Source organism: Synchytrium microbalum (assembly GCF_006535985.1).
Source record: "Synchytrium microbalum strain JEL517 chromosome Unknown SmJEL517_scf0003, whole genome shotgun sequence".
In the NCBI taxonomy this organism is placed as follows: Eukaryota; Fungi; Chytridiomycota; class Chytridiomycetes; order Synchytriales; family Synchytriaceae; genus Synchytrium; species Synchytrium microbalum.
Window position 1 is genome coordinate 444,721 of NW_022158352.1, and position 24,378 is coordinate 469,098.

Genomic DNA, 24,378 nt, shown 5'->3' on the forward strand with positions numbered 1-24,378 from the left:
AATCGGACTTCAACAACACGTTCCCGTCAGAAACGAGCAACATCTACGCGTGTCTTTAGTGGAATCAGCTTGATCGTTTCTCATTACACGCTTCGAGGTAGCAACACTTGAAAGGGAACGAAAAATCCATAGACTAAACGACTATCTACTATTCTGAAAACAACCAATATACAGCATTTGCTTTAAATTAAAATGATTTTATACTTGTGTGCACGTGGCACCATATTCACAACAACACGGCCATCATAAGACAAGGACGCGAAAATCCATGGATCACCAGAACTCCAAGCTACAGAATAGACACTATCCTCGTGCTGGTCGTACGTGGCAACCAGACCATCTGTCGGTTTCCTATATGCACGAACGTTAGGAACTAACTCATGCTCGCGCATCATGAGAACCTCCAACTTACCCTTGCGACTCGTCATCATCTTGGTCTGATGGTGGAGTTTCAGCACCATCTCTGGGAGATTCTTCAACGTCGTCGTCGTGTCCAAATGGTGCTGATGATATAGAAACCAGACTGTGCAGCAACACGGTGCAGTCTGAACTTGACGACAGCAATAGTTGATCATGGAAGCGATTATACGTCACATTCCAAATCCTAGAAAAGGCATTCTCCCATTGAGTATTGTGACTTACAAGTTCTAATCGCGGCATAATCGTACCAATGGGAATGTCCCACAATCTCTTTCAGTGGAACTTTGACATCTCTGGTATCCCAAACTCGTACGACACAATCATCTCCACCTGTAGCTATTTGATATGGCTTGTTTGGATTGTAGTCTACATCCTTGACTGATACATGATGAGCATGATCAATCGTCAAACTCGGCCTAATACAATGAGTTTGTCAAAAATGATGAATTAGGCAAAGCACCGTGAAACACATACGTGGAAGCAGTCCGACTCCGCAAATCATATGTATGTACAGACGAGTCGGCGGCAATAGCAATGGAATCGTTTTGATGCGGATTCCATGCTCCTGCGTTGATTTTTCGATCTTGCTCCTTCCGAGTAGGCGGAGAAGCTATCGTCTGTGATGACTATAGTTGGGATATGAGCAACCTAACGTAATTTCGCCAACTTTAGAAAGTATGCGGGTTACCTGAGCTGACTTCGATGGAACGTCAATCGCAAACACAGTAATATTTGTGTTTGTCAGAGCGACCACCTTGTCCGATGCTCCAGTGGCATTCCAAAGCACACTAAATTGATGATAGATTGATGATAGATTAATCAACCGATCCATTTTTATTAAGTTTAGCTTGATAGTGCACAATCCTGTTGATGTTTTGAGACGGTATGCTGCACTTGATAACTGGTTCCAATGTTCCAGACTGGCTTTTCAATTTCCCTGATTCATCCGATTCAATAGAATCCAGTCTCCATAGAGTTGCTGTTCTGCTACTTGCAGCTGAGTATAATAGGAGTATAATCGTGAGCTCATATCAGACTCGTACCTGTAAGACACTTACGACTGGAATGAGTGGTAAATAGCAAATCTGTTGAAGACGGAGACGGTGACATTGACCATATTTCGTCAGGATGCTTGTATATCTGACTCGATATTTCAAATTCGTCTTCATCAAAATCCAATAAGTGGATCTACACAGAAAAAATGTGATTAATTTGATGTTCTTTTGAAGTGCTTTAGATCCAGATAGATTAAGTAACAATATGTACTTCATTGTCTTGACGGACGCCATAAGTTCCAACAAAGAATCTATTCCTTTCCGATTCAGCAAGTTGGCATGCAAGACTTCGTGCCTATGATACGAATTTGGTCGAGAAAACATCACAAGAGGCCCTGGACATATGGGAATGTTTGATAAAAATACTCCATTTTACCTGCTGCTTTAAGCCGTATACGCAAGAGCTCTCTTGTTCCATGGTTAAGCGTAAATGTCTCGCAGTAAACGTTTTTGTGCGAATTTGGAAATTTGGCCAAAATGGAATCTCACGTATTTCAAGCCTTCAACGCGTTAATTCTTACTTAAATATCCTAAAATTTAGTGTTAAAGCTGTATATTCACCCTTAATGCTCTATTTGACACGATTTCACCTAAAGTCACGGTGTCGGTATTGCGACAAGCAATATCAATGATGACCAATTATCTCTACTACTTGTACCCGTAAACCGTACTGCTCTCAAAGCTGAAACTGGAAACGGTTCAAGTACCTGCGGGCCGCCTATGTCCCAAAACACTAAAGGGAGCAACCGTGGCTGGCCCATTCATCATCGAACAAGCAGGGAAGGGTGGCTGAGTGCTCTAGAGCGGCTTATAAGGTGTCACGTTACGGTCTTTTAGTTGGAACAGTGATTCGAACGAGCTTCGCGAGCCACAAGTCTGATTCCAAGCCTTGGCCTCAGACTGCTAGATTTGGTTGAAGGCTAGAGCTTGTGGATACTCGATATATGTATACTCGATATATGTTCACAGATCTACCAGGAGCTACAGCAGCGATTGTCTCGGTGATGTGAATCAACAGATTCTGACGTATCGAGCGAGATGAGCCTCCGGTTTGCACAGTTGAAAATTCAAATTCACAGGCACAGAATGGATTTTTTGGAGTCGATTTGAGGGTTCAAGAATGCCTGAACATATTTGAATTGGCTGCTGTTTTAGTCTGCGGCAGTTCAGAGGTCTTTCAAGACACCCACTCCATTGGTTTCGACAAGCAAGGTTTGCAGATGCTAGACTTGGAATAATTTCGCCAGCTTTTGATAACAAAATCTAGGATGCAGGAGGGTCGGATTTTGCCTCACCCGACTACAAAAGCACATCTGGACCTCGATATTGGAGGCCAACAATGAGAGGGACGGGATTCGAACCCGCGCTCTTTCGAACGTCGGCCTAAACGACGCGCCTTAGACCACTCGGCCACCCTCCCAATTGAATTACTACGACTTAGTGCGATGTGCTATTGTTCTTATGGCAGGTTTGAGATATTAGAGTTGCTTGTTCTGCTACGCTACTGATACTATTGCATATGAGAGCAGCAACAGTGTATTTTGCGAGGCTTTCAACCCAAACAGTTTGGCTTTGTGTGTGAAGACAAACACTCTTGACTGGAACGAGTGGTAGAAAGCAAATCGGGAGAGGACGGCGAAGACGACCATGTCTTGTCAAACTGTTTGCATATCCGATTAAGTATCTCGGATTTGTCTTCAGCACAATCCAACAACTACCACCGAGAATGTGATTCGCGTTTTACTCAACCGCTTCCATCGAAGTATTGAGCACGTGGGAGGGTTGGAGCAGGTGATCTACTTCTTCTGCTACCGATACTGATACTATTGCATCTGAATCTGAAGGCGGCAATAGTATACTTCTCACACAGTTTGCTCTCTGTGTAAAGGCAGGCACTTATTGTGGAATAGAAGCATATCTGAAGAGTCGGCGGCCGGTGACATTGACAAGATTTCGGTAAGATTGTTGCATATCTGGCTTCATGGTTCGAGAATGTTTTCATCAAAGTCGAAATATGGGTGTAGCGGAAAATGGGTTGATGTCGAGTCAGTTTAATGCTTAAAGACGCGATTAGAGCTAGTAAAGAGATTAAATTGAGCGTCAAATGCAGGATTTAAGAATAAAATCTGAGTTTTGAATTATCAGCAACGACTTATGTACCTGTATCACACATTCGCGTTTTTGTGTTTCCGAGTTTTGCTACCTCAATAACTAAACAGTCTCTCACAAAGCAACCTTCTTAAGTAAGCCCATTCGATCACTAGCCTCTTGATAGACCACTGACCCGAAAACGTGCCATAGGCAACAAGCAAAAAGATGACTTCTAAACGCCCAACAGTTCTTGTTACAGGTGAGTTGGGGACTTTGTTTGCAGCGGAAAACCGCCTCTGACCAGCTTTTCCTTGATTAGGTGCCAGTGTCGGTATTGGAGCTGCCGTAGCTGAACGTTATGCCAGCAAAGGATACAATGTTATGATCAGCTCCAGAACTGAACCAAAGCTCATTGAAGAAGTTGCCAGACTAACAAAGATCGGAGGTGGAGATGCATCTCGTTTTGCATTTGTTACTGCCGACATGAGCAAGGAGGCTGACGTCCGTATGCTCTGGAAAAAGACTGTAATACATTCGCAAGCGTTTTGTGTTTCGTGGATAAGTTTTTTAATGATTTATCCGGTTGTTAACTTAGGTCGATCGCTTTGGAAGCGTTGAGGTATGTGATTCCTTATTCACGATGAATTTGATTCCGTCGTCTTAGCCTCATGTTAAAGTCTCTGTGTCTTGTCAACTTTGTTAAACTCACACGACAATACTTCTTGCTTCTCTAGGTATTGATCAACAATGCCTTCTCAACCACCAACAAGAACCCAAAGGCCTCTGCCATGTTGGATATGGTTGATTTCGAAGCTGATTATTGGATGGCCGGTACGCAGCACTCCTTTGGCTCTGAAATATAAATGGACCAACCCTTTCTTCATCCTAACCATATTATCTCCACAAGATCTCTACATTGCTCTAGTTGCTCCTCTCTTGTTGTTGCGATTAGCATTAACTCATTGGAGACAACGCAACTACCCTGGTGTCCATATTTACACTTCGTCTGGAACTGCTCAACCAGGCATTCCTCATCCAAACTACTTTTACGGGTAAGTCAGATGCGTTGTCGTATTGTAGCTTTGGTTCTGTGGGCTCAAATTAAGTACTACCACTGATAGACCAGTCAAGCTTGCATTAATCCGTAACACTGAAATTCTCGCCGGAGAAATCGCTTCCAAACCAGGCCCAAAAATTCGTAAGTTATTGTGTGGTGTGGTGGCATTTTGGAAGAGTCTATAGTAATCCTCATTGTGATTCTTAGGTGTGTACTCAATCGCTCCAGGATACGTCTTCACAAAGTAAAGCAGCCAACCCACAAAAATTAGTATTCCATCCGCGTCTTACTGGATTTTTTGGAATAGTGCCTTTGGTGAAAAGGCCCAAGCAGAGAAGGCTTTGGGTAACGCGTTACGTCTTGGTGGTGGATGGTATGTGCCGTTACGTTTTACTGTAGTTGAGAAACACACTTATCAATCCCTTTCGCCTTGTAAAATCCAGGACTCCAATGGAGAAATTGGTTGATGCTTACATGGTCTGCCAAGAAGACACGGAGGGAAAGCTCTCTGGAAAGAACTTTTTGGTTGCTGGAAAGGGGTAAGTGTTATGAAGCTATGTTTTATGAGACCTCACCATGGGTTGACAAATCAAAATGTATATTTAGCTACATGCGTGAGTGGAAGCACACTGTCCAGAATGTGAAGTATGAGCCCAAGGCATCTGCTAGTTTGTAATCATCCACGACATGAGCATACATTGTGGTTTTGAAATACATCTGTTGCACACCTCCATACCAGCCGTTTTCAAAACGGCCTTCGAGCAATTCGCACACATAATATGTTGAGAGTATGTATGTTCAGTCTATATTTTTGTAGTTGCGTCAAACGAAATATCATGCAAAATCACTGCGTATCAAATATATAGATGGCCCTCAAATTCTTTCGATAACAATAGCAGAAGCTCCACCACCACCATTACAAATACCGGCAGCTCCAATCTTGCCACCACGAGTGGTGAGGACATTCAATAAGGTGACGACGATTCTGGCACCAGAGCAACCCAAAGGATGACCCATGCCGACAGCACCACCGAATACATTGACCTTGTCGTGAGAGATTCCCAATAGTTTGGCATTGGCGACACCGACAACGGCAAAGGCTTCGTTGAGTTCAAAGAAATCGACTTGGTCGATTGTCACGCCAGCGTGTTTGAGAGCTTTGGGTACAGCCAATGCAGGTGCAATGGTGAAGTTGGCTGGTTCCTACAGTATGGCGTTGAGTGTTAGCAGGTGGAGTGCCAACATATCTACAACTTTTTTGGCGTCCTGAAACGGTTTGAACGACTCAATCTCTTCTGAAGTACATACCCTGGCAGCATCAGCGTATCCTCGAATACGAGCCAAAGGTGTGAGACCCAACTCCTTGACTCTTTCACCACTCATCAAGACCAAGGCAGCAGCACCATCACTTAATGGTGACGAGTTAGCAGCAGTGATTGAGCCACCATCTTTGAATGATGACTTTAGAGTTCTCATCTTTTCCTTTTGAAGCTACATAGATGCATGCAAGAATGTTAGGATGGTACAGAAAAACCGCCAGGCAAAAAAGCCACCAAGCGTAAGAAGACATGTGCACTTGTTGAACAGACGACATCTCACTACCACCATGTAAACTTACATTGTTGATTTCTTCATCAACTGAAATAACTTTTCCAGGCTTTCCTCTAGCACCAGCAATCTCGACTGGTACGATTTCTTCCTTGACATGTCCAGCGGCTGTGGCGGCTTGAGCTCTTTCATATGAAGCAATAGTGAAATCATCTTGTTCTTCTCGACTGACATTTTGTTCGACGGCAGTAGATTCAGCAGCGTTTCCCATAGAGTAGTTGTTGTAGACATCCCATAATCCATCTTTTTGGAGACCGTCAATGACTTGTTGATCTCCGTATTTGGCACCCCATCGTTGTTTGGGTAGGTAGTATGGTGCATTGCTCATGGATTCCATACCACCAACTACAACAATCTGAGTAATTGGTGTGTTTTAAGTTAGAAGGGGGATTGGAGACCAGAGACAACAACACAGGCTTAATAATGCGTTTATATTTACATCGGCAGTTCCCAAAAGAATGGCTTGAGTACCAAACATGATGGATTTGGCACCAGCAGCACAAACTTTGTTGACGGTGGTGCAGACAGTAGACCAAGGGAGTCCAGCACCCATGGCAGCTTGTCTAGCAGGATTTTGGCCTTAAGATACATCCTTGTTAGTCTGTGTAGTGTGAATAAACAATACACTGACAAACGAACTTACCCAAGTTGGCTTGAATGACATTTCCCATAAAAACCTCGTCGACAGAAGCAGGAGCTACATGAGCTCTTTCCAACGCAGCTAAAAGTAAAAGATTCCAGTGAGATTCAGTGTTGATCCACTATGTATGGCGCGGGATGTTGCGAAGTTTGGAGTTTTCAAAATGTTTTTGATGAACCAACCTTTGATGGCGATGGAGCCCAGTTGAACGGCAGTGAAGGAAGCTAGTCCACCACCAAATGATCCAATTGGTGTCCGGACTGCAGAGACAATGAATACATCTATCGGAACAAGTGGTGGGTATGATTTAGAGATTTTGCTCAAATTTGAAGATTTAAACAACGAATAAGAAATATACGGAGAGCCCTGCATGGTAAGTACCTTTATGAGCTGATCCGTTTTGCATGTCTGCTGTTTCTCAAAGGTTTCTGGTAGTTTGATTGTGTTGTTGAAATGGCCTGATGATTGTTTTGGAGGAAGTTGATTTTCGCAAATCAAAACGAGAGGAGGAAAATGGTCGGGGTTTGAATGCTTCGCAAGCTTCGCAATGGAAGATGACACGAATGGAATGGTATCTACAGAGCTATTTAAATCATTTGACGATCATTTATAAGCCTATGAAGGCCGTGTTTGCTTTCTGTGGTCGTTTGCGGCCATCAGAATGTGAATCACTAGTTTGCAAAACAACAAGCAAGGTCATTTTCTAGTCACTGAGAGGTACAAGACGATGTAGGAATGCCTGCGAAGATATTTTCGAGGACTCGGCCACCCTTCCATACCTGTTCCATGATGAATGTGCCACGACAAAATTGGTCACTTTCGTGTTTTGGAACACCCCGTTGACAAAAAGTCTCTTTGAATCATAATTTTCACCAAAATTGGTCGGCTTGGACTCTTTCCACTTTAAACTGTGAGAGTTGTACGGGTACAATTAGCAGAATCAAGTGATATTGATTGAAATTGTCGCAATACCAACAAGCATGATTTGTAGAGGCCTTATTGTCAAATAAAGAATCTAGATCGGATTGAGCTCGTCAGCAGGAGAAGTGACCTGTAAAACACATGAAACAGGTGTGGTTTGATTGATTTGACTTCTGATGTGGCCAAACGAGTGTCAACCTCCACAATACCTCACATACAGTTGCAACATTATTGACATTCAAGTCACGAAACTAGAGCTATGCCATTGCAACGTTAAAGCAACTCGTGACAGACACCTTTCGGGTGATGAATGATACTTTGTATCAAGTCCAGATCATACATTAATAATTAATTGTTCTAAATTTCAGGCGATGCAAACACACCACCACGTGTCTTTAATATAGATTGCATATTAAGATGTACTGGGTTGTTGAGATCAACAAGATTTGGCTGAAAAAAAAAAAACGACAACAAATTAGCCTTCAAACTCACCACAACACTCAACACACAAAGCTTTACCTCAACGACAACTTGAATGAGCCCTTCACCAACAGAGCTCAAAGCTGGGTTGATTGCCACCACTTCACCTTGTTCAACAACTGCTCGAGCAATGGCCGAGTATCCAACACTTGTCATGCCATTGCCAGACAAGTTGATGTACGACAAGGTACGATTGCCAACAAAGACCAGAATTCCATTCATTTCAACCATGACTGGATCTGGTGATGCTGGTGGTGGAGGTTCTTCAACCTATGAACCGTGGGTGCTTAGCTTTTTTCGCTCCCAAGTGTAACACGATTCGCAGTCCTTACCTCTTCAATCTCCTCTATGGGCTTCTCTTCAGGCTTACCACCCTTTTTGGCACCCTTTCCAGCAGCAGTGGGTGTCGCCGGTGGCGGAGCAGCTCCTTTTGCATTCTTTGCACCAGCTTTGGCATCTGCTGGTGGAGCAGGAGCTGGAGCTCCTTTTTTACCTGGTGAGCCTGGAGTAGGACCAGTCGTCGGTTTTTCTGCTACTTTCGAATTAACGGTTGCTGATGAAGCCATCACTTTGTCGTCCTTCTTGGCAGCTATCTTTCCAGCCGGCTTCTTAGCGCCACCTTTACTCAGGTCTATTTGTGACACACTTTGAAGCCGAGGATCATCACTAATGGAGATTTCTTGAGCAGTGATTTGGGACGAAGGGTTGCTTCTTTCTGACGCGATGTACTCACTTGCTCCCAGCCGAATACGGATTTCGACCTTTACCACGTCCAAGTGCATCCTAAAGCAAGTGAAGAGGCATAAAATTCAAGAATTTCAGCCTCCTTTTTTTCGTGTACTCACATCGTCTTGTTCTCTTCTAAGAGCCAACTCTGTCAACACTTTTTTACGAGCAGCTAACTCGTCAGGCGTCACTGCAACATTACACAAGACCTGTACTTAAATGAATGAGCTGCTATTGCTGACGCTAGTTTGGACATGCGACAGAAAGCAGTGTACCTTTGAGAGATTCGTTGAACCAGCATCGCCAACATTGTTATCTCCCATTGCCAAAAAAATGAGAGACTGATTGTACTTCAGTGCCTACTCACATAGATTAGAAATGACTCAAACCAATCTGAAGAAACAGCGACTACGGCAAAACATACATCAGCAATTTCAGTCAATCCATCTGGCCCAATCTTGTTTCTCCACAAGTCCAAAACTCGAAGGCATCGATTTACACGTAAAGCAGCACCTATAGCCTTGGATCCAACATCTCCAATGCGATTGCCACGTAAACTGAGCGATGTTAAAGGCGACTCTTCTGATAAAAGGAGAGCCAATGTAGATTCATTCAAGTTGGGACAGTCGTCCACAGCCAAATGTCGTAATGTAGATCCCAAGACAGCAGGTAATAGCAGATTAAACTGCGAATCTACCAAACCACAATTCCACAATCTACACGTTTCAACGGTTTGTGTTCGTTTGATCATACAAGGGTCCAACAATTGCAATTCAACACGTACGTGAGTTGTTTGATAGAATTACAAGCCGGTATTGCTACAGATAGAGCTTCCATGATTCCTTTAGCCATCTTCCATCCTCGAACTTCTACAGATCGAATTTCATCGTCTCCAGTTTCATTCGACACAATGACATCTACGTTTGGCGTATATCTATATCCATTTACACGCTTTACTGGGTCGGCCTGAGCTGCACTGGCAGGTCTGGACCCTTCCTTATCAGTGTTGGCTGGTGCGGGAGTCGGTAATGTTGCATTATTATTTTGCTGACTAGCAGGAGGTTGTTCAGCAACAGCAGCTTGGCCCTTAGATCCCGTAGCGCTTCTCTTATTTGGAGTTGAAATGGTTGGAGGTGCAGCCGTTGACGAGGTTCTACGATTACCGCTTTTAGGAGTGGATTTGCCTTCAGGAGCAGCAGTTGAAGGCGGTGATGGAGTGACTTCAGCGGGTGGCGGTATTGCAGGTGATTGAATAGTCAGAGTGCTAGAAGTTACATTAGCAGATGCAGGTGAAGTGGTTGTTGTGGTGTCTGCATTAAGTTTGGAAGCAATGTCATGTGGATCGTCAGGAATTGGCAGAGGAGGTAGAGGCCACCTGATTTTCCTGAGTAGGAATGGTGTACAGTCTATTCGTTTGCATGCTTCCAGGTAGTCGGTCTCAAAGTCCCCGGTAATATCTGTTTATGTAAAAAAAGAGATAGATTAGTACGGGATAATCTTCGCAGTGAGAACGAGTAGATCTATATATTGCAGCATTTGCCTTGTGGAGATAAGACTTCCATAATTGTTGATACCTCAAGATCTAGCGTTGATCTAGCGGGATCTGGTTGTAAAGCACCTAGAACTGTTTTTATTTGGACTATCAATTGCCGAATCCCAACATGTGAAAGAAGGAGCACGTGCATACAAAAAAGCAGCAGAAAGAAGCGTAGCTCTGTACATGATTTTAGAATTTTTCCTGATTCCAAATCCGCGATATTGCTGGTTGCCTTTCAAATCGACCTGGAAATCACGAAAGACCCAGTCGCACTCCACACTTTTTTCATTCCAACATTTTAAGACGCCATAAACTAGGAGAAGAATATCAGTAGCGTCCGCATATCAAGTGCCAGTTGCAGGACTATAATTGGCGAATGTGCTTATACTAACTAACTCAAGTAAGCCAACTTGTAACAAACAAAACAAACCTCGTATGAAAAACGGCATCTAACGGAATCCATTACTGACAATCAATTAGGTTGCTTTCTAACTGTATACTAAATAGAAAGTTCATATCCAGACATGACTATAGAACCATCCAGCAGAGGACGAGCTCCTCGCAAGAATTCGATCAGCATCAATCCCAACACATCGGGTCCCATAACGCCATCACTCCCAACCCGATCTACACGGGATCTTACCACCACCCATGTACATCAGCCAAATCCTCAAGTCGTCCTAGTGCAACCAACTTCATTCAAACCATCACGTAAAACACAACAACAACAACAACAACACCAACGACCCTCCACGAAAAACATGGGCCAACGATCTCGTAGCTCGGACGTATCCAGAAACACTTATATACCACCCACTTCTAATTTCGCATCGTCAATGCTACAACCTGGTTTCAAACCTTCAAAGGTAATGTTGTTGCTTATCTCATATTCCTATGCTTTTCGGTCGCTTTACAACCTTGTCGAAAAACCGAAATGATCTAATACTACCTCTGTATTATTATAGTGGGTATTGGAAGCAAGATCATCATCAAGCCCATCTGCTCAACTATGGCCAGAGTCTGTGATGGTACCTCAGACACCATCTGCCGAAACAGCATCACTTGTAAATCTTCCTCCTACACCGGCCAGCTCTGAATGTGAAGGTTTATTGCCTCCTTCTGTTGGCGAACGAGAAATCAGTCATTCAAAGAACTTGGGTCGTGCAGTCCTCGTCAAAGTAAAGGATGTTGGTAAGCACATGTCAGTGATCGGTTTTCCTGTTTTACGAGAAAAGCGCTGAGACGCATGCTTGGCATGAAGGACAGTACTGTATGCCAGTATTGGTGTCGAGGAGCGCGAGCATACAGCGTATCGGAGGTCATTTGTTGGCACATTGTGTGCGATACAATATGAGGACAAAATAAACCAGATTTGCACATTGTGTGCGATGCGATTTGAAGACAGAATGAAATGGGCACGCTCAACTAAAAACGTAACAAAAACCTCACTCAACATCTTTATTCCCTTTTCCAGGATGCCAAACTGGCCCCTACCAGACTGATGACTTGCGAGAAGTGGAATGGTCCATTCCAACAACAGCCTCGCTTCATGGTGACTGGGATGCCTTTGACAAGGAAGAACCAGAGCTATCAAACTGGCAACCCGAAGAACTAGATGTCAATGCAATCTTACGAACGGTCGCTCCTCGTCCAGATACAAAGGCCATGACGGATACGATAAATAGCAACAGCTCCTCCCGTGAATTCCGGCGACTGTCGTTGGGCACATATGTAGATTTAGATCCATCCCATCTCCCGGATTTAAGAGTCCCTCTACCATTATCTCCCAAGTCAAACAACTCGGACTGGTTTCGACTTGCACCACTCGCAAACACGCCATGCCCTAAACCGATCAAATTAATTCCATTGCCAAGCATGCCTGGAACTCCATTATCCGATAGAACAGCAGCATCAAGTGTGACCTCAAACGAAGAATATGATGCAGACTCAATTAGTAGTAGTTTAGCTAGCTCGACCTTGTTTTCTAGTCTCGTAGAATCCGTATCTGGATTTCATAGTATTGGTCAACACTCAGCATTCACGGCCTTGGCCAAAGGTTGAAATAGTTTTAACGGGAAGGATGTCTTTGAAATTATGTCGGTGCATATGGGAATGCATACAGTAACGGTTGGGTATTAGTTTGATAGAGAGGGAGAGAGAACAGAAAAAAATGGACTTTGTTTGTGTCTTTGCTTTGTTTTCCTGTATATGAGTGCAAGTTAGGCTAAAATCTGAAGATTTGATAAATAATTAGGTAAAAATAATGATTGAAAACGCAAAAGTGGTTTATTGTGTTGGGCGATATGTTCAGGGGTGTTGGTGTTTGGAGTGGCAGAAGCGAACAAGCACCAACATGGAGCTGACCTTGCTTAATTGTGCTTGGAGTGGTACTTGTCTACGCGTAGCGCAGTGTCAAATGATCTTGCTACGTTAATGTATTTATTGATTTGGTTGGAATTCTACATGATTGCGAGGATTCTCCAGTTCTATATCGTACAACTTATGGTATTTGTTGTTGGTGCGAGACAATCTTTACATTTTTCCAGTTGCCAACATAGATGACTCCAACCAACCTAGACCTGAGATCTTCCACGCAAATATTCTCGAGTTGGCTTAGCAAAGACATGGAAAGCAGTCTTGCCTTTGGATTACTACGTCCCAATTCTACAGCGTCGAGCTCCTCTGTTGGCATGTAGTTGAGCAAAGGAAGTTTTGGCATATATGCAACGACGTCATGGAAGTATTGGTGGAAATACCGGTGTTGATTTATTCCCACCGGGATCACTTGTCCAGAGGCTGCTAAGGTTCTTTGCGTATTGTGGGACGAGGATTGGATCATATGGTGGCAGACTCAATATTGCATACCAGAGCCAGATTGGCCAAGCATTGGTTTTACGAAGCCAGTATCCAAATTGTGTTTGATGCTGTCGAATATATCGAGAAGTATGTCGACTGGCAATCTGAGAGCATCGTCCTTGAACTGTACATCACATAGTTTCATGTTCCATGACTTTGACTGTATCTGAAGTCTCATTCAGTGAGGCTCTATAAGGTCAATAAAGACAGTTAGTTTCATTTTGTCAGTTTCAACAGAGGTTTCGTGCACAAAGCTCTCAGTACCTAGCAAGACCCTGAAGCAGAGAAGTGAGCCGAAGACTATAGCTTTTAGATGTCTCCTTTGGGCCATAATCAGTCTGTTGGACTTGTGACTTGAAAACCCGTCTTGCTTGAATCGAAGCGCGATGAATAATACATGGATATACGTCCAAAAGAGAGTAAAATGCAGCGTATCGAATACTTTCGTGGTGTCTCTCCCCTCCTCCCAGCCCTCCTTTGAACAGACTGAACAGACCTTGCCATTGTCCATTGTCTGGAGAAAGATTGCGAGCAAGATGGGCGAGAACGAGTACGAACCAGCCTTGCTGCCCACTGAAATCATTGATCGAATACTTGAATACTTGCATAATGATGGATTTATAGACGCAAAGAGTCTAGCTCAGGTAGCTCTCGCATCACAATATTGGAATGCATGTGTAAGAATCGGATCCAGTCAGTTAGTTCTGTATGCTTTTACCAACACCCAACACTACTTGAATGTAGGCTCTTCGTTTCCTATATAATGAATTCACACCTCCCTATAATTTTGATGCCCGTCATCGTTCGTCATTTTGGAAAACAGGGGAAAGATGCTCTCAAACATGTCAAGGCCGTGAGAATGGAAGGTTCCTCTGATGAAAATTTCCATAATTGTAATTGGTAGATCACAGTTCAGGTGAATTTCTACTACTGGCCACCATGTACATTTACTTTGTACTATCTTCATAGTCTTGGTCCTCGCGAGATGTTCCTTGAACAAATCACTCGTGATTATGGAATGGCCCTAGATGAGCAACGCATCAGTCTGCCTTTCGAACGCTGCAAGGGCAGACGTAAAGTTGACGTCTCGGGACTCTTTCTTAGCCTGCTGAAGCATTCTCGAAACCTTGACAAGATCAAACTCAATATCCGCAATCAAGCCAACAATTACGAATCATTGGAATATGATTTTGCTCGCCTTTTTGTAGCAAAGAATCCCAATTGTAAGACCAAGATGACTTGTCAGATTCCGCCTCCCGCAATTCTGACTGTATTGCTATACATGAAAGTGGTGGGCATAGATCTGGAGTACGTTGGACCTAGACACATCGGACCAATGCTGTTGAGGTTTCGAAAGTCGCGTGCAAAAAGGCTGAATTCAGTCAGATTATATAGCAATCGAGAACCTCGTGATTTCTCTGCTGCAGGTCGTTGGGATTTTGCAGAAGCTGCAGAATTCCCGAACCTGCGTTGTATGGAGGTGGTTGAGTTGTGTAATTCCGCAGATGATACGCCCATTTGGAAGACGGATTTGGACGCCTCCCCAAAAGCCAAAGCCAGACTTACATCTATATACATATACGGTAACGACCAATCAAATCGCCTTCAACCGTCTATGCACCCTCATTGAGCGGCATGACAAGACTCTCCATGTATTGTATGTAGAGAGTGAAGTTGTCTTTGCCTGGCCCCCAGCATTCCCCATTTCACACCTCAACTCTTGGCGATGCCATCCCATAAACTACAGGCACTCCATCTTCTATCTAGATATGGTGGTCAACTCAAAACGGTTTACTTCTGTTGTGACTCTGTCAAAGACTTATTTGCGGCGGAGGAGCTGACGGTCAAGGAATTTGTTAAATGGTGTCCGAATTTGGTCTCCATAAATCTTCCACGTAAAAGTCCCGATGAAGATAGTACCGAATTCGTCGCCAGCAATCTTGATGCCCTTCAGTCCCTACTCCTCAATCCCAGCACAGTCTTGTGGACTGAACGTAAGCCTCGTGCATATATCGGAGAGCTGAAAGCCAAGCTGGCCTCAAAAGCCAAACAATCTTGAAGCAACCATGTGAAAGGAATCGAGGCGTTTAGCTCCTAGTAGTGTGGTGCTTCTATATAGGCTCCATGTAAAATATCCATAGAAGCTCGTGTAATCGCAAAACCGTAGAATATAAACTCTTTAAATATGAAGAATCTCTAACTTTGCAAAACGTCCTTTGGCTCACCTGTGATGCTTTGGAGTCTATTAGTTAAAACGTGCTTGCATCAACACAATGGCACTTCGGCCAAGAATTTGGGAGTTTGGGACTTTGGGACATCTGAAAACGCGTAAAAATCTGCTTTTCAAGTATGGAGTATCGCCAACTTTGGTGGTGGTAGTTGTCTCTCTTCTCAACTTTTGAAATTCAACAAACAGAGCAAGTCATGTCCACTTCGTTTATATGGGTCAACATAGTGCCAATAGGATCTCTTATATCGTTTATAATAGTAGTAGTTGCTATAATAAGCTGGAGTCGTTCAAGGCCCGCAAAACCACGTATGTTTGTGGTTGTTTCTTTTGGTGTGTTTTCAGGAATTCGGGACTCTGATCTCTCTGACGGAATACCTTCATTCCATCTCGTATTTAGCGATACGTATGCCGTGGTTTGAACCTAGTAATGAAAAGGCAGCGTATGAGGAATTAGTGGCAAAACATGCTGGTGATGTTGAGGATCCAACGACCGTCAAGATATTGGGGGGTGCCTTAGTGAGAAGAGCTATGGCTGATGTGAAGATATTAACGCAAGTAAGACTAGCTTTCAGTGAATGCTCTCCCTGTTCGTGTCATGAGACATGTTGCTCTCGTTTTTGTCGCCAGACGACTAGTAGGCACACACGTCCTATATCGATATATGATATTAACTGATGCTTGTCTTAGATGGCTCAAGAGAAGAATTCATTGCATGCGCTAGTGAAAACTGGGGCTATAGGAGAAGATATGTGGGAATCCTTCCAAGTTGCGGAACAGGAAATGCAGCTAGAACTTCAAGAGGTTGACACACTACATTGGCATCATCAGCCTTCTGACTGTCTTGTTCCTGATCTTGTTGACCTCTTCAACTAGGTCCTGGAAGAAGCAGACACCTTCAAGCCAGGATGGTCAAAAACTATCTTCCAAGAAGCACAACAAATTTTGCAGCAGCAAATGCAAAAAGAGCACGAAGAGAATATGAAGAAGCAGCAAGCCCATATGGAAGCCATGGGAAAAGCTGCAGCTGCTCAAGAAGAAGCTCTCAAGGAGGAAGAAAGGCAGGCTACATTGAAGGAATTAGTAGAGAATGAAGAAAGAGAAAAGAACAACGCAACGAACGGATTGAAACAACGGTCCTCCAAGAAAAAATGAATCTCGTTGTGGTGTCTTTTCTTTCAACATTCATCCAATAAACGAATCGCACGTTGCACTTCTTCTTAAACTAAGGAAATTATAAAGATTTCGTCTCGAATTCAATAATATATATTATTCTGGCAAAATCGTACATAAGAACGATGTTCTTGTTTCCCGTATCAAGAAACGCTAGCAATCCCCACCGATTGAATTACACTTCCACTTCATCTCAAACAGGGTATCAAGCAGCTAGAGCAAATGGCTCATTAGATTCCACTCCACTTCACGTTCTCAAATAGCTAGAGGCTTCCTGTTGAAGAATTCGAATATGACTAGACACGAGAAACACGTTAGGTATTGGTTTGAAGTAATATAACGAACGACCTTAGGATTGATGAGACATACGAGAGCCGACAGTTGCAAAAAGGAAGATTCCCAAGACCCAATAACCAACAGGGTATTTTGTTTCTTGCTTTTTCTAAAAGGAACACCACTATGTCAGAGTTGAGTTGCAATCCAATGTGAGATTAACAATTATTTCGCTCTTTGATGAAAACAACATCAACTATCGAGGTTGCAAGTGACTGTCTTCATTGCAAACCAACACGAAATGTTGATGTTGAAATAGAGTGTCTCTCCGATGTCAGACAGTTCCGGAGTGATCTCAGGAGTAATACGCAATAGCATTTACTCAAAATTCCTTCAGTTTCTAAGAGACTTACTAGTGTTGGCTTTACAGATCCTCGCTTCAAGACATTGCTCTGGTATGTAGCGTTCTTTGCCCGTATAGTAGGAGTAGTGGCCATGTTTCCTTGCAGTAAGTGAGAATTTAAATAGTGACCTTGTCGGTAAACTGTCTCCTCCTCTCCGGTCTGTCTAGTACTTGAGATTATGAAACGGGAGTTCAGGTTCAGACCTGCAGTGATAGTGAAGTTACAAAAGGCTTCATTCGCTAGTACTGAGAAGCCAAACTAACGCGTAATTTCGTAATTCGAATGTCGATCTCGATATTGCTTTATTTTTATTATTTATTACGCTTCAAATCACGTAATCTTGGTCTTCCTCCCATCCATTGCTGGTCCCATCTTCTAGTGCCGTTGTTCTGAACAAGCTAGCAAAGCGTTAAACTCTAAGATAGCTACCTATATTGATTAGGTTTATTCAAGTATAAATCACTGGAGCATGTATCTCCCCATTGAGGAACGTGTTGAATCGTGAAATGTGTCTCGCTTGTCATGGTCATTTGTTTGTTATGGAGAGGATTGCATCAAACTCACAATGAGTACGAAAATCATCAAGTTGACGATTTCCGATTATATGTCTATACCGCCCATGTGCTCGAGAACTCGACATCAACCACATTCAGCTTCAACCTCGCTCTGACTGACCAGACCAGCGCAATAGGTCCAATAGTCACACGTCGTATATTCCATCGATATACTTTCATCTCCTACCAAAAGTTATCGCTCAACCATGCCTCCGCTACCATCACTCGTGCTGGAAATAATATTCGATCTACTCTTGGACACGAACACATTGTATTCAGCTGCCCTAGTTTGCAAGGACTGGAATTGCCGCAGTAATCGGACATCTACATGGGGTGTTGCGGATTGGCGAAGATAGGTTTATGAAGCGCTTTAGTTGGATGCTCAAAGGCAAAAGTTTTCGAAATCTCATCTACTATCAATACCCGCTGAAGAGCATAAAAACATATGTCTTGATGGTTGACAGCCTACGGAGTCGTATTGCGCACACTATACTATCAATTCTACTCTTTCGACCTTCTGGCACATGATCACCGAAACTTGAAAGATCTGACCTAAGATACAGCTCAGCGAGAGTCGAAGATACGTGTTGAAGACGCAAGAGGTTGTCATGGCCGATGTGAAGGATTCGAATATTATGGCACTTTGCTTTTGCACACTCTCTTTATGTTTCCACATCACCTCATACCATTACAAAGTTTTTTTTAGCTTAGTTAAAGAAGGCACGGTTGGGCGATACCCCAAAAAGTTGTAGCCTGATACCAGGCATCATCTAGTTCGAGTTGTTATAATAAAGTTGAGTGCCTGTTCCTTTGAGCCAAAGAAAAAAAGCTTCTTCTGCGATCAGACATACCGTTTCAGCCATAGAGTCCAACCTTCTCTCCAGAGTGTTGTCGCATCGAACTCGGCCTTCCATGCTTGAGATGACCACACCTCCAGCACTTCAATCAAAATGGAAGAGCGATTAGCGACGCCAAATAAAACGCCAGTGATTCATATATCCTTGTTCACCTTGAGTCTGGCAATGGATTGGCTTCATCGATGGTGACCTTGACGGGTCGCTTGAATGTATCTGAGTACTGTTTTGAAGCCTCAGCAGCAGCAGCCTTGGCCAATGGTGTATCAGCCTTTCGACATTGGACTGTTACTTCATCGTCCATGAGTTTGTACAATCCCTACGTGAACGACATGGTCCATCAATAAGGATATTCAAGACGAATATAGCAGCGATTATGACTGGCAGTACCTCGGCGATGGAATCAGCCAAGAGTTTCGAGTAAGCCTTTGGATCTTTGGTCAATGTGGCTAGTTTACCACGAGCCTCAGTGAATATATCATTGAGGACTTCTTGACGGGCTTGTAGTACACGTAATCGTGACTTGTTGATGTGGTTTGATTGTGCACTAGATATGAGTGCGTGTGAGTATAGGTTCAAGGATGAGGAAGATATGATAACACACATTTTGCGTTGCACTTCGGCTTGCTTCTTCTTCTTTTCGTAAAAGGCCTCGATAGCCAGAGTCTCTTGTCTGACCAGCTTTGCCTTTTCAATGTTGAATTCCTCATCGCCCTGTGTAGTGAATGAGTGGTTTTGATGATAACTGATTTAAGCGAGGATAAGACATTGAACGGTACCTTGACTTTGATTTCTCTGGCCTTTTCTAATGCTTCCTGTTTTATAAATGATACCTAGATATAGAACAGCAAGTGAGTCTCATAACCAACAACAGGGCGATTTGAATTTGCTGTTACCATCTTGTTCATTTCCTGAGCGACTGCATTGTCATCGAGACCCCGTCCAGCCATTGTGTATATAGGATACTATTTTGCGATTAGATTAATTGAGTATCTAATGGTTCTTGTTAACTGCTTTGAGGATGTTTTGAGCGAGTGATTGACGTGAGTGAGCACAATGAACCAGACCCATTGATTGAAGAAGAATAATTATGATGTTACGCGTATTATAATCCAAAGCAGAGTCAAGCTTAAATGTCACGTCGAATGGGTCTCAATTGGTGAAATGAGTGATTTGGAGACGAGATTTCTATCTTTCGCACAAAGGAACGTGTAGTTCTATATGAGAACAGCGCAAGGCGACGTGATTTATACGTGAGAGCAGCCTAATCAACCTGTTACAAACCTTCTTTTATGTCGAGCTTATGTCTCGTCTGCTGCTGACGCGTTCGATAGCCAACATCAACTAAGAAAGCAAGCAGAGAAACAGGATTGATTAGTAGTGTCAGCTAGATAATCAGCATTAAAACGAGCTAAATTATGGCACTCAAAGTCACACCGCCTCAAGGAGGTTTCAACTTTGACTTGTACCAAAGGTAGAGCATTGTCGATTCGATGAAGATGTTTGCAGAATGTATCAATAACATAGATGTATATTAGGAATGCATTATTGGAAAACAAGGGTCTGAAACCACCAAAAGCTACTAGCACTGGTACCACTATCGTAGGAACCATCTTCAAGGTAGACTACAAAACATCACCATCAACCCTATTATTGCAACTCAATTGCAACAGACGCTATTGCAACTCGAATGCGCACCATGAATATATTTATTAATATTATCACAAATGAACAGGATGGTGTCGTATTAGGTGCTGATACCAGAGCTACTGAAGGTCCTATTGTCGCCGACAAAAACTGTGAAAAGATTCACTACCTGGCTCCAAACATGTATTGGTATGTATCATTTTGGGTGTTTATGATCAGCTGCATCAGGATCGTACACCTCATGGCATGATCTTCTTGTCTAACGCATTCGCTCAACTAGTTGTGGAGCTGGTACTGCTGCAGACACTGAATTCACAACCGCATTGATCTCCTCCAAACTGGAATTACATTCATTGGCTACTGGACGACCTGCTAGAATCGTCACTGCTATGACTCTACTCAAACAAATGCTCTTCAGGTATGCTGTGGACGTGCTTTCGATCTTTACATCACGACATGATCTGACCGTATGATACTCTCTCATGTATATAACGCACTCAGGTACCAAGGAAATATTGGAGCTGCGCTAGTACTAGGTGGAGTCGATGTCCATGGACCTCAGATCTTCTCAATCCATCCACACGGATCCACAGACAAACTACCCTACGTCACTATGGGCTCTGGTTCATTGGCTGCCATGTCTGTATTCGAATCGAGGTGGAAGAAGGATATGACCGTACGTACTTGCTGCACTCGGAAGACCAAAATAGCAGTCACAAGACGCTTTATGATATGTACTCATATTCCTCATCCCCCCACTTTAGCGAGAAGAAGCTATCGAGTTGGTCAAGGATGCTATAGAAGCTGGTATCTTTAACGATTTGGGATCTGGTTCAAATGTCGATGTCACAGTCCTCACCAAGGGTGGTGCTGAAGTATTGAGAAACTACCGGAAACCCAATGAACGTGGTGTCAAGGAACAGAGCTACAAGTATCCTCGTGGTACTACAGGTAAGACAGGCACGTCTTTCGCAGGATGTCTCTACGGATTTCTGATATCGCTTTTTTCCTCTGCTCTCTTTAGTCATTCTCAAGCAAATTGACAAGTACATTGAAGTTGTGGACGGCAGCACAATGGATACCTCAATGTAAAGCTTCAAAAATTGTACATGGTCGTTTTCTTCTATAAAAAGTGTTGTCAAAAGCAAAATGCAAAACTGATTCTCGAACGGGATCTTGCTGTCACCAATTATCAAGCAGTCATTACGATACTAGAGCGATGCGGATTTATTTCAGCATACATTAATGTCAAACAAAACTCTTCAATTCGCTCCAACACGAAGGAGCCTCAACGAACAATGAGCAGACCAATACCAGGCGCGATTCCAAGAATCAAAGTGTTACCACCGCAGATACCAAAGCTGGCAAAAGATTGGAAACCTCCACATACGTCGACTTCGTCAGCTAAAACTATTAATTTGGCTGCACCCGAGGAAACTGCCAAATCAAGCAGTAATCCATTCAGAGAAGCTTATTTAAGCCTCGCGCCAAGACAGAGGCTATATCTATCACTAGGTAAATTGATCTATCCATCACGTATGGGAAGCTTGACTGCAACATTTGGGATTGTTACAGCGTTTGGATGAGCAACCCAAAGAGGAGTTACAACGTGTTTGAATGCAAGATACTGATTAATATTCAATGTCTCCATAGGATTCTTTTCATTTGCTGCTTTTGGAGTAGGAACAACATACTTCTTAGAGTACAAGTACCCTCCACCACCTAAACCAAAGGCAAGATCCCTTCTGGAGAAGGAATTAGATGAAGAAGCGATATTGGAGCAGGCTCTGAATGAGCCTGATGCTGTTGTGCTGGCATCTGCAGCTTCAAAGACCTGATTTATAAATGTCTCTGGTCACAGATACACCTCCTTTTTGTAATGTAATTTAAAATATCGCATTCTCAACACGTGAATATGCTTTTGAAACGCGTATGGAATGGTTATGCTAGAGTTCCTCCTTTTTTCTCATCTGCCTCGTGCTCTCTGTGCAACTTTCATTCTTCGAATTCATTTAGTAGATCGTCGGGCAGCTTTCAATTGATAACTGAGCAACAAGATGCCGATCAACTATTCCAAATGGGACAAGTAAGTCCAAAATCGAGTTCCCTTTCCTACCTCGCCACCTCGAACCTTTGATTAATTGATCACATCTTACAACAGATTGGAGCTGAGCGATGATGATGATTTCGAGGGACAGTATGTATCATTCAACCTAAAAATCCAGCAAAAGAATCAACGAATGTACCTGACTTATCTTAATTCATACAGCCCAAACGTCGACAAGGCCTCAGAAATCAGATTACGACAAGCAGAAATCCATCGGCAACGTCGTGAACGTCGCATCAAAATCGATGCTCTAAAGGGTGAATCCACTCTAATAGCCTACACAGCATCCCAACTATTAAATCTAAACACCTCCCAACCTCCTGAATCACTCGTCACCGAACTAACAGCATTACGAACCACCTTAATCGACAAGGCGAATGAATTATCGTCTAATACGTGGAAGGAAGCAAACACTGAACGGGACTATCGATGGGGTCCTTATGAACCTGATGCTATGGTGCAGGATATGCATCCTTTTGGACCTGATTTGGATTTACTGATACTTGTTGCTTCAAAGAGTGGGGATGTCGCGAGTCTGATTAAGAAGCTGCTTGATAATCAGGCTGAACGAAATGTGGTTATAAAGGAAGAGGTTGTTAGGTTGGAGAAGGAGGAGGGTGCTAAGATGACGAGTGAGAATATGTACAAGGAAGGGTTTAACAAGACGGTATGTGTATTGAATCAGCAAAAAAAGATGTTTACAGATTCAGTCTGAATACGTCTTTGACAACCCTTTCTTCAATTACTCATGCCTATTCCAAACTCTGGTTTAGATTGTCAGCAAAGAATCTGACCCAAATCTCAAAGGAAAGGAAACTGCACCAGCCAAAACAGCAACTCAGACAGTAATCGCGACTCTAAACAGTAAAGCTGCCGCTGCAGCCGAAGAATCCAGTAAATCTCAACCATCGTCAACCTCGACACCACCACAAGCAGTAGAAGCCGGTGAAGAAGACTTTATAACAAATTCAACCGCAGCAGCATTCGCCGAACTATCCACCATGGAAGAATCATATCGCTTCCTTATGAGTAACATGTCTATAGTCACTGATGACAACTCGGATGAGATACTTGCTGAAGCTATGAGAGAAGAGATGGCTGGTAATCCTCGAAAGGCTAGGCAGTGTGTTGCACAGAGTTTGATTTTGCAGTATTGTGCCAAGTTGGGAAGGGATGGTGTTCGATTGTTTTTCGAGAGGTGAGTTTTTCTTGAGCAAAAAAAGCCCCAAGGATTCGTTTACTCTCTTCTTTCTCTTTTAGATTGAAGACATCCACACATGGCGCTCGAGATCTATACATGAACGATGTAACAGCTACATATCAGCGCATCGCAAATCGAGTCAAGGAGATCCAAAAGGAATCTGAAGAAAAGGAACAGGCTGCTGCTGAGGCTCGGATTGCTGCTGCTCTGCAACCAGATGGATCTTATGCTCTTCCTGAAGATGCGACTGCTTCTGAATATTATCGTGTTCGAGCAGAGGTCTTTGCATCCTTGCCTCGAGAATTCCAGCGTAAGGCACACAATATCCTGGGTGGATCCTTCTTTTGGTGTTGAATTTTCTTTCTCCTGCTTTTAGGTGCACTACTGTCACAAGATGCTGACCAAATCAATCAAGTCATGTCGACGTTACCTAAACAGCAAGTGGAGGACATGGTAGACCGTTGTGTCAACTGTGGATTGTTGGATATGGATGATGGAGAGGAGGAAGAAGCGTAAAGGTTTATGGTGGGGTTGTTCTAAAACTTTT

General features: G+C 43.2%; 7 protein-coding genes across 7 annotated transcripts; 3 read left to right on the forward strand and 4 right to left on the reverse strand.

Moving 5' to 3' along the window:
* Positions 1 to 182: 182 nt before the first annotated feature.
* SmJEL517_g00904 (uncharacterized protein) lies at positions 183 to 1,893 on the reverse strand (the record flags this gene model as incomplete). The annotated part of the gene is made up of 9 exons (XM_031166832.1): positions 183 to 351; positions 413 to 604; positions 669 to 836; positions 895 to 1,046; positions 1,109 to 1,208; positions 1,315 to 1,417; positions 1,479 to 1,608; positions 1,687 to 1,770; positions 1,852 to 1,893. 9 exons carry the CDS (start codon positions 1,891 to 1,893, stop codon positions 183 to 185), a joined length of 1,140 nt encoding a protein of 379 aa, XP_031027174.1.
* Positions 1,894 to 5,496: 3,603 nt separating this feature from the next.
* Positions 5,497 to 7,277, reverse strand: SmJEL517_g00905 (uncharacterized protein; the record flags this gene model as incomplete). Its single annotated transcript, XM_031166833.1, has 7 exons — positions 5,497 to 5,826; positions 5,932 to 6,114; positions 6,242 to 6,586; positions 6,671 to 6,810; positions 6,875 to 6,952; positions 7,054 to 7,152; positions 7,253 to 7,277. The coding sequence occupies 7 exons, from the start codon at positions 7,275 to 7,277 to the stop codon at positions 5,497 to 5,499; spliced, it is 1,200 nt and encodes a 399-aa protein (XP_031027175.1).
* An 872-nt stretch (positions 7,278 to 8,149) lies between these two features.
* Positions 8,150 to 10,984, reverse strand: SmJEL517_g00906 (uncharacterized protein; the record flags this gene model as incomplete). The annotated part of the gene is made up of 9 exons (XM_031166834.1): positions 8,150 to 8,242; positions 8,312 to 8,542; positions 8,605 to 8,938; positions 9,006 to 9,055; positions 9,118 to 9,207; positions 9,274 to 9,357; positions 9,423 to 9,714; positions 9,783 to 10,455; positions 10,966 to 10,984. 9 exons carry the CDS (start codon positions 10,982 to 10,984, stop codon positions 8,150 to 8,152), a joined length of 1,866 nt encoding a protein of 621 aa, XP_031027172.1.
* Positions 10,985 to 15,815: 4,831 nt separating this feature from the next.
* On the forward strand, positions 15,816 to 16,773 carry SmJEL517_g00907 (uncharacterized protein; the record flags this gene model as incomplete). Its single annotated transcript, XM_031166835.1, has 4 exons — positions 15,816 to 15,927; positions 16,019 to 16,176; positions 16,309 to 16,422; positions 16,495 to 16,773. The coding sequence occupies 4 exons, from the start codon at positions 15,816 to 15,818 to the stop codon at positions 16,771 to 16,773; spliced, it is 663 nt and encodes a 220-aa protein (XP_031027173.1).
* Positions 16,774 to 18,729: 1,956 nt separating this feature from the next.
* SmJEL517_g00908 (uncharacterized protein) lies at positions 18,730 to 19,826 on the reverse strand (the record flags this gene model as incomplete). Its single annotated transcript, XM_031166836.1, has 7 exons — positions 18,730 to 18,792; positions 18,874 to 18,961; positions 19,032 to 19,195; positions 19,267 to 19,423; positions 19,481 to 19,590; positions 19,656 to 19,709; positions 19,773 to 19,826. 7 exons carry the CDS (start codon positions 19,824 to 19,826, stop codon positions 18,730 to 18,732), a joined length of 690 nt encoding a protein of 229 aa, XP_031027170.1.
* A 468-nt stretch (positions 19,827 to 20,294) lies between these two features.
* On the forward strand, positions 20,295 to 21,615 carry SmJEL517_g00909 (uncharacterized protein; the record flags this gene model as incomplete). Its single annotated transcript, XM_031166837.1, has 7 exons — positions 20,295 to 20,350; positions 20,415 to 20,496; positions 20,612 to 20,712; positions 20,804 to 20,941; positions 21,025 to 21,199; positions 21,288 to 21,474; positions 21,548 to 21,615. The coding sequence occupies 7 exons, from the start codon at positions 20,295 to 20,297 to the stop codon at positions 21,613 to 21,615; spliced, it is 807 nt and encodes a 268-aa protein (XP_031027171.1).
* A 965-nt stretch (positions 21,616 to 22,580) lies between these two features.
* On the forward strand, positions 22,581 to 24,347 carry SmJEL517_g00910 (uncharacterized protein; the record flags this gene model as incomplete). The annotated part of the gene is made up of 6 exons (XM_031166838.1): positions 22,581 to 22,609; positions 22,685 to 22,720; positions 22,793 to 23,297; positions 23,404 to 23,828; positions 23,891 to 24,141; positions 24,208 to 24,347. The coding sequence occupies 6 exons, from the start codon at positions 22,581 to 22,583 to the stop codon at positions 24,345 to 24,347; spliced, it is 1,386 nt and encodes a 461-aa protein (XP_031027000.1).
* Positions 24,348 to 24,378: the final 31 nt, after the last annotated feature.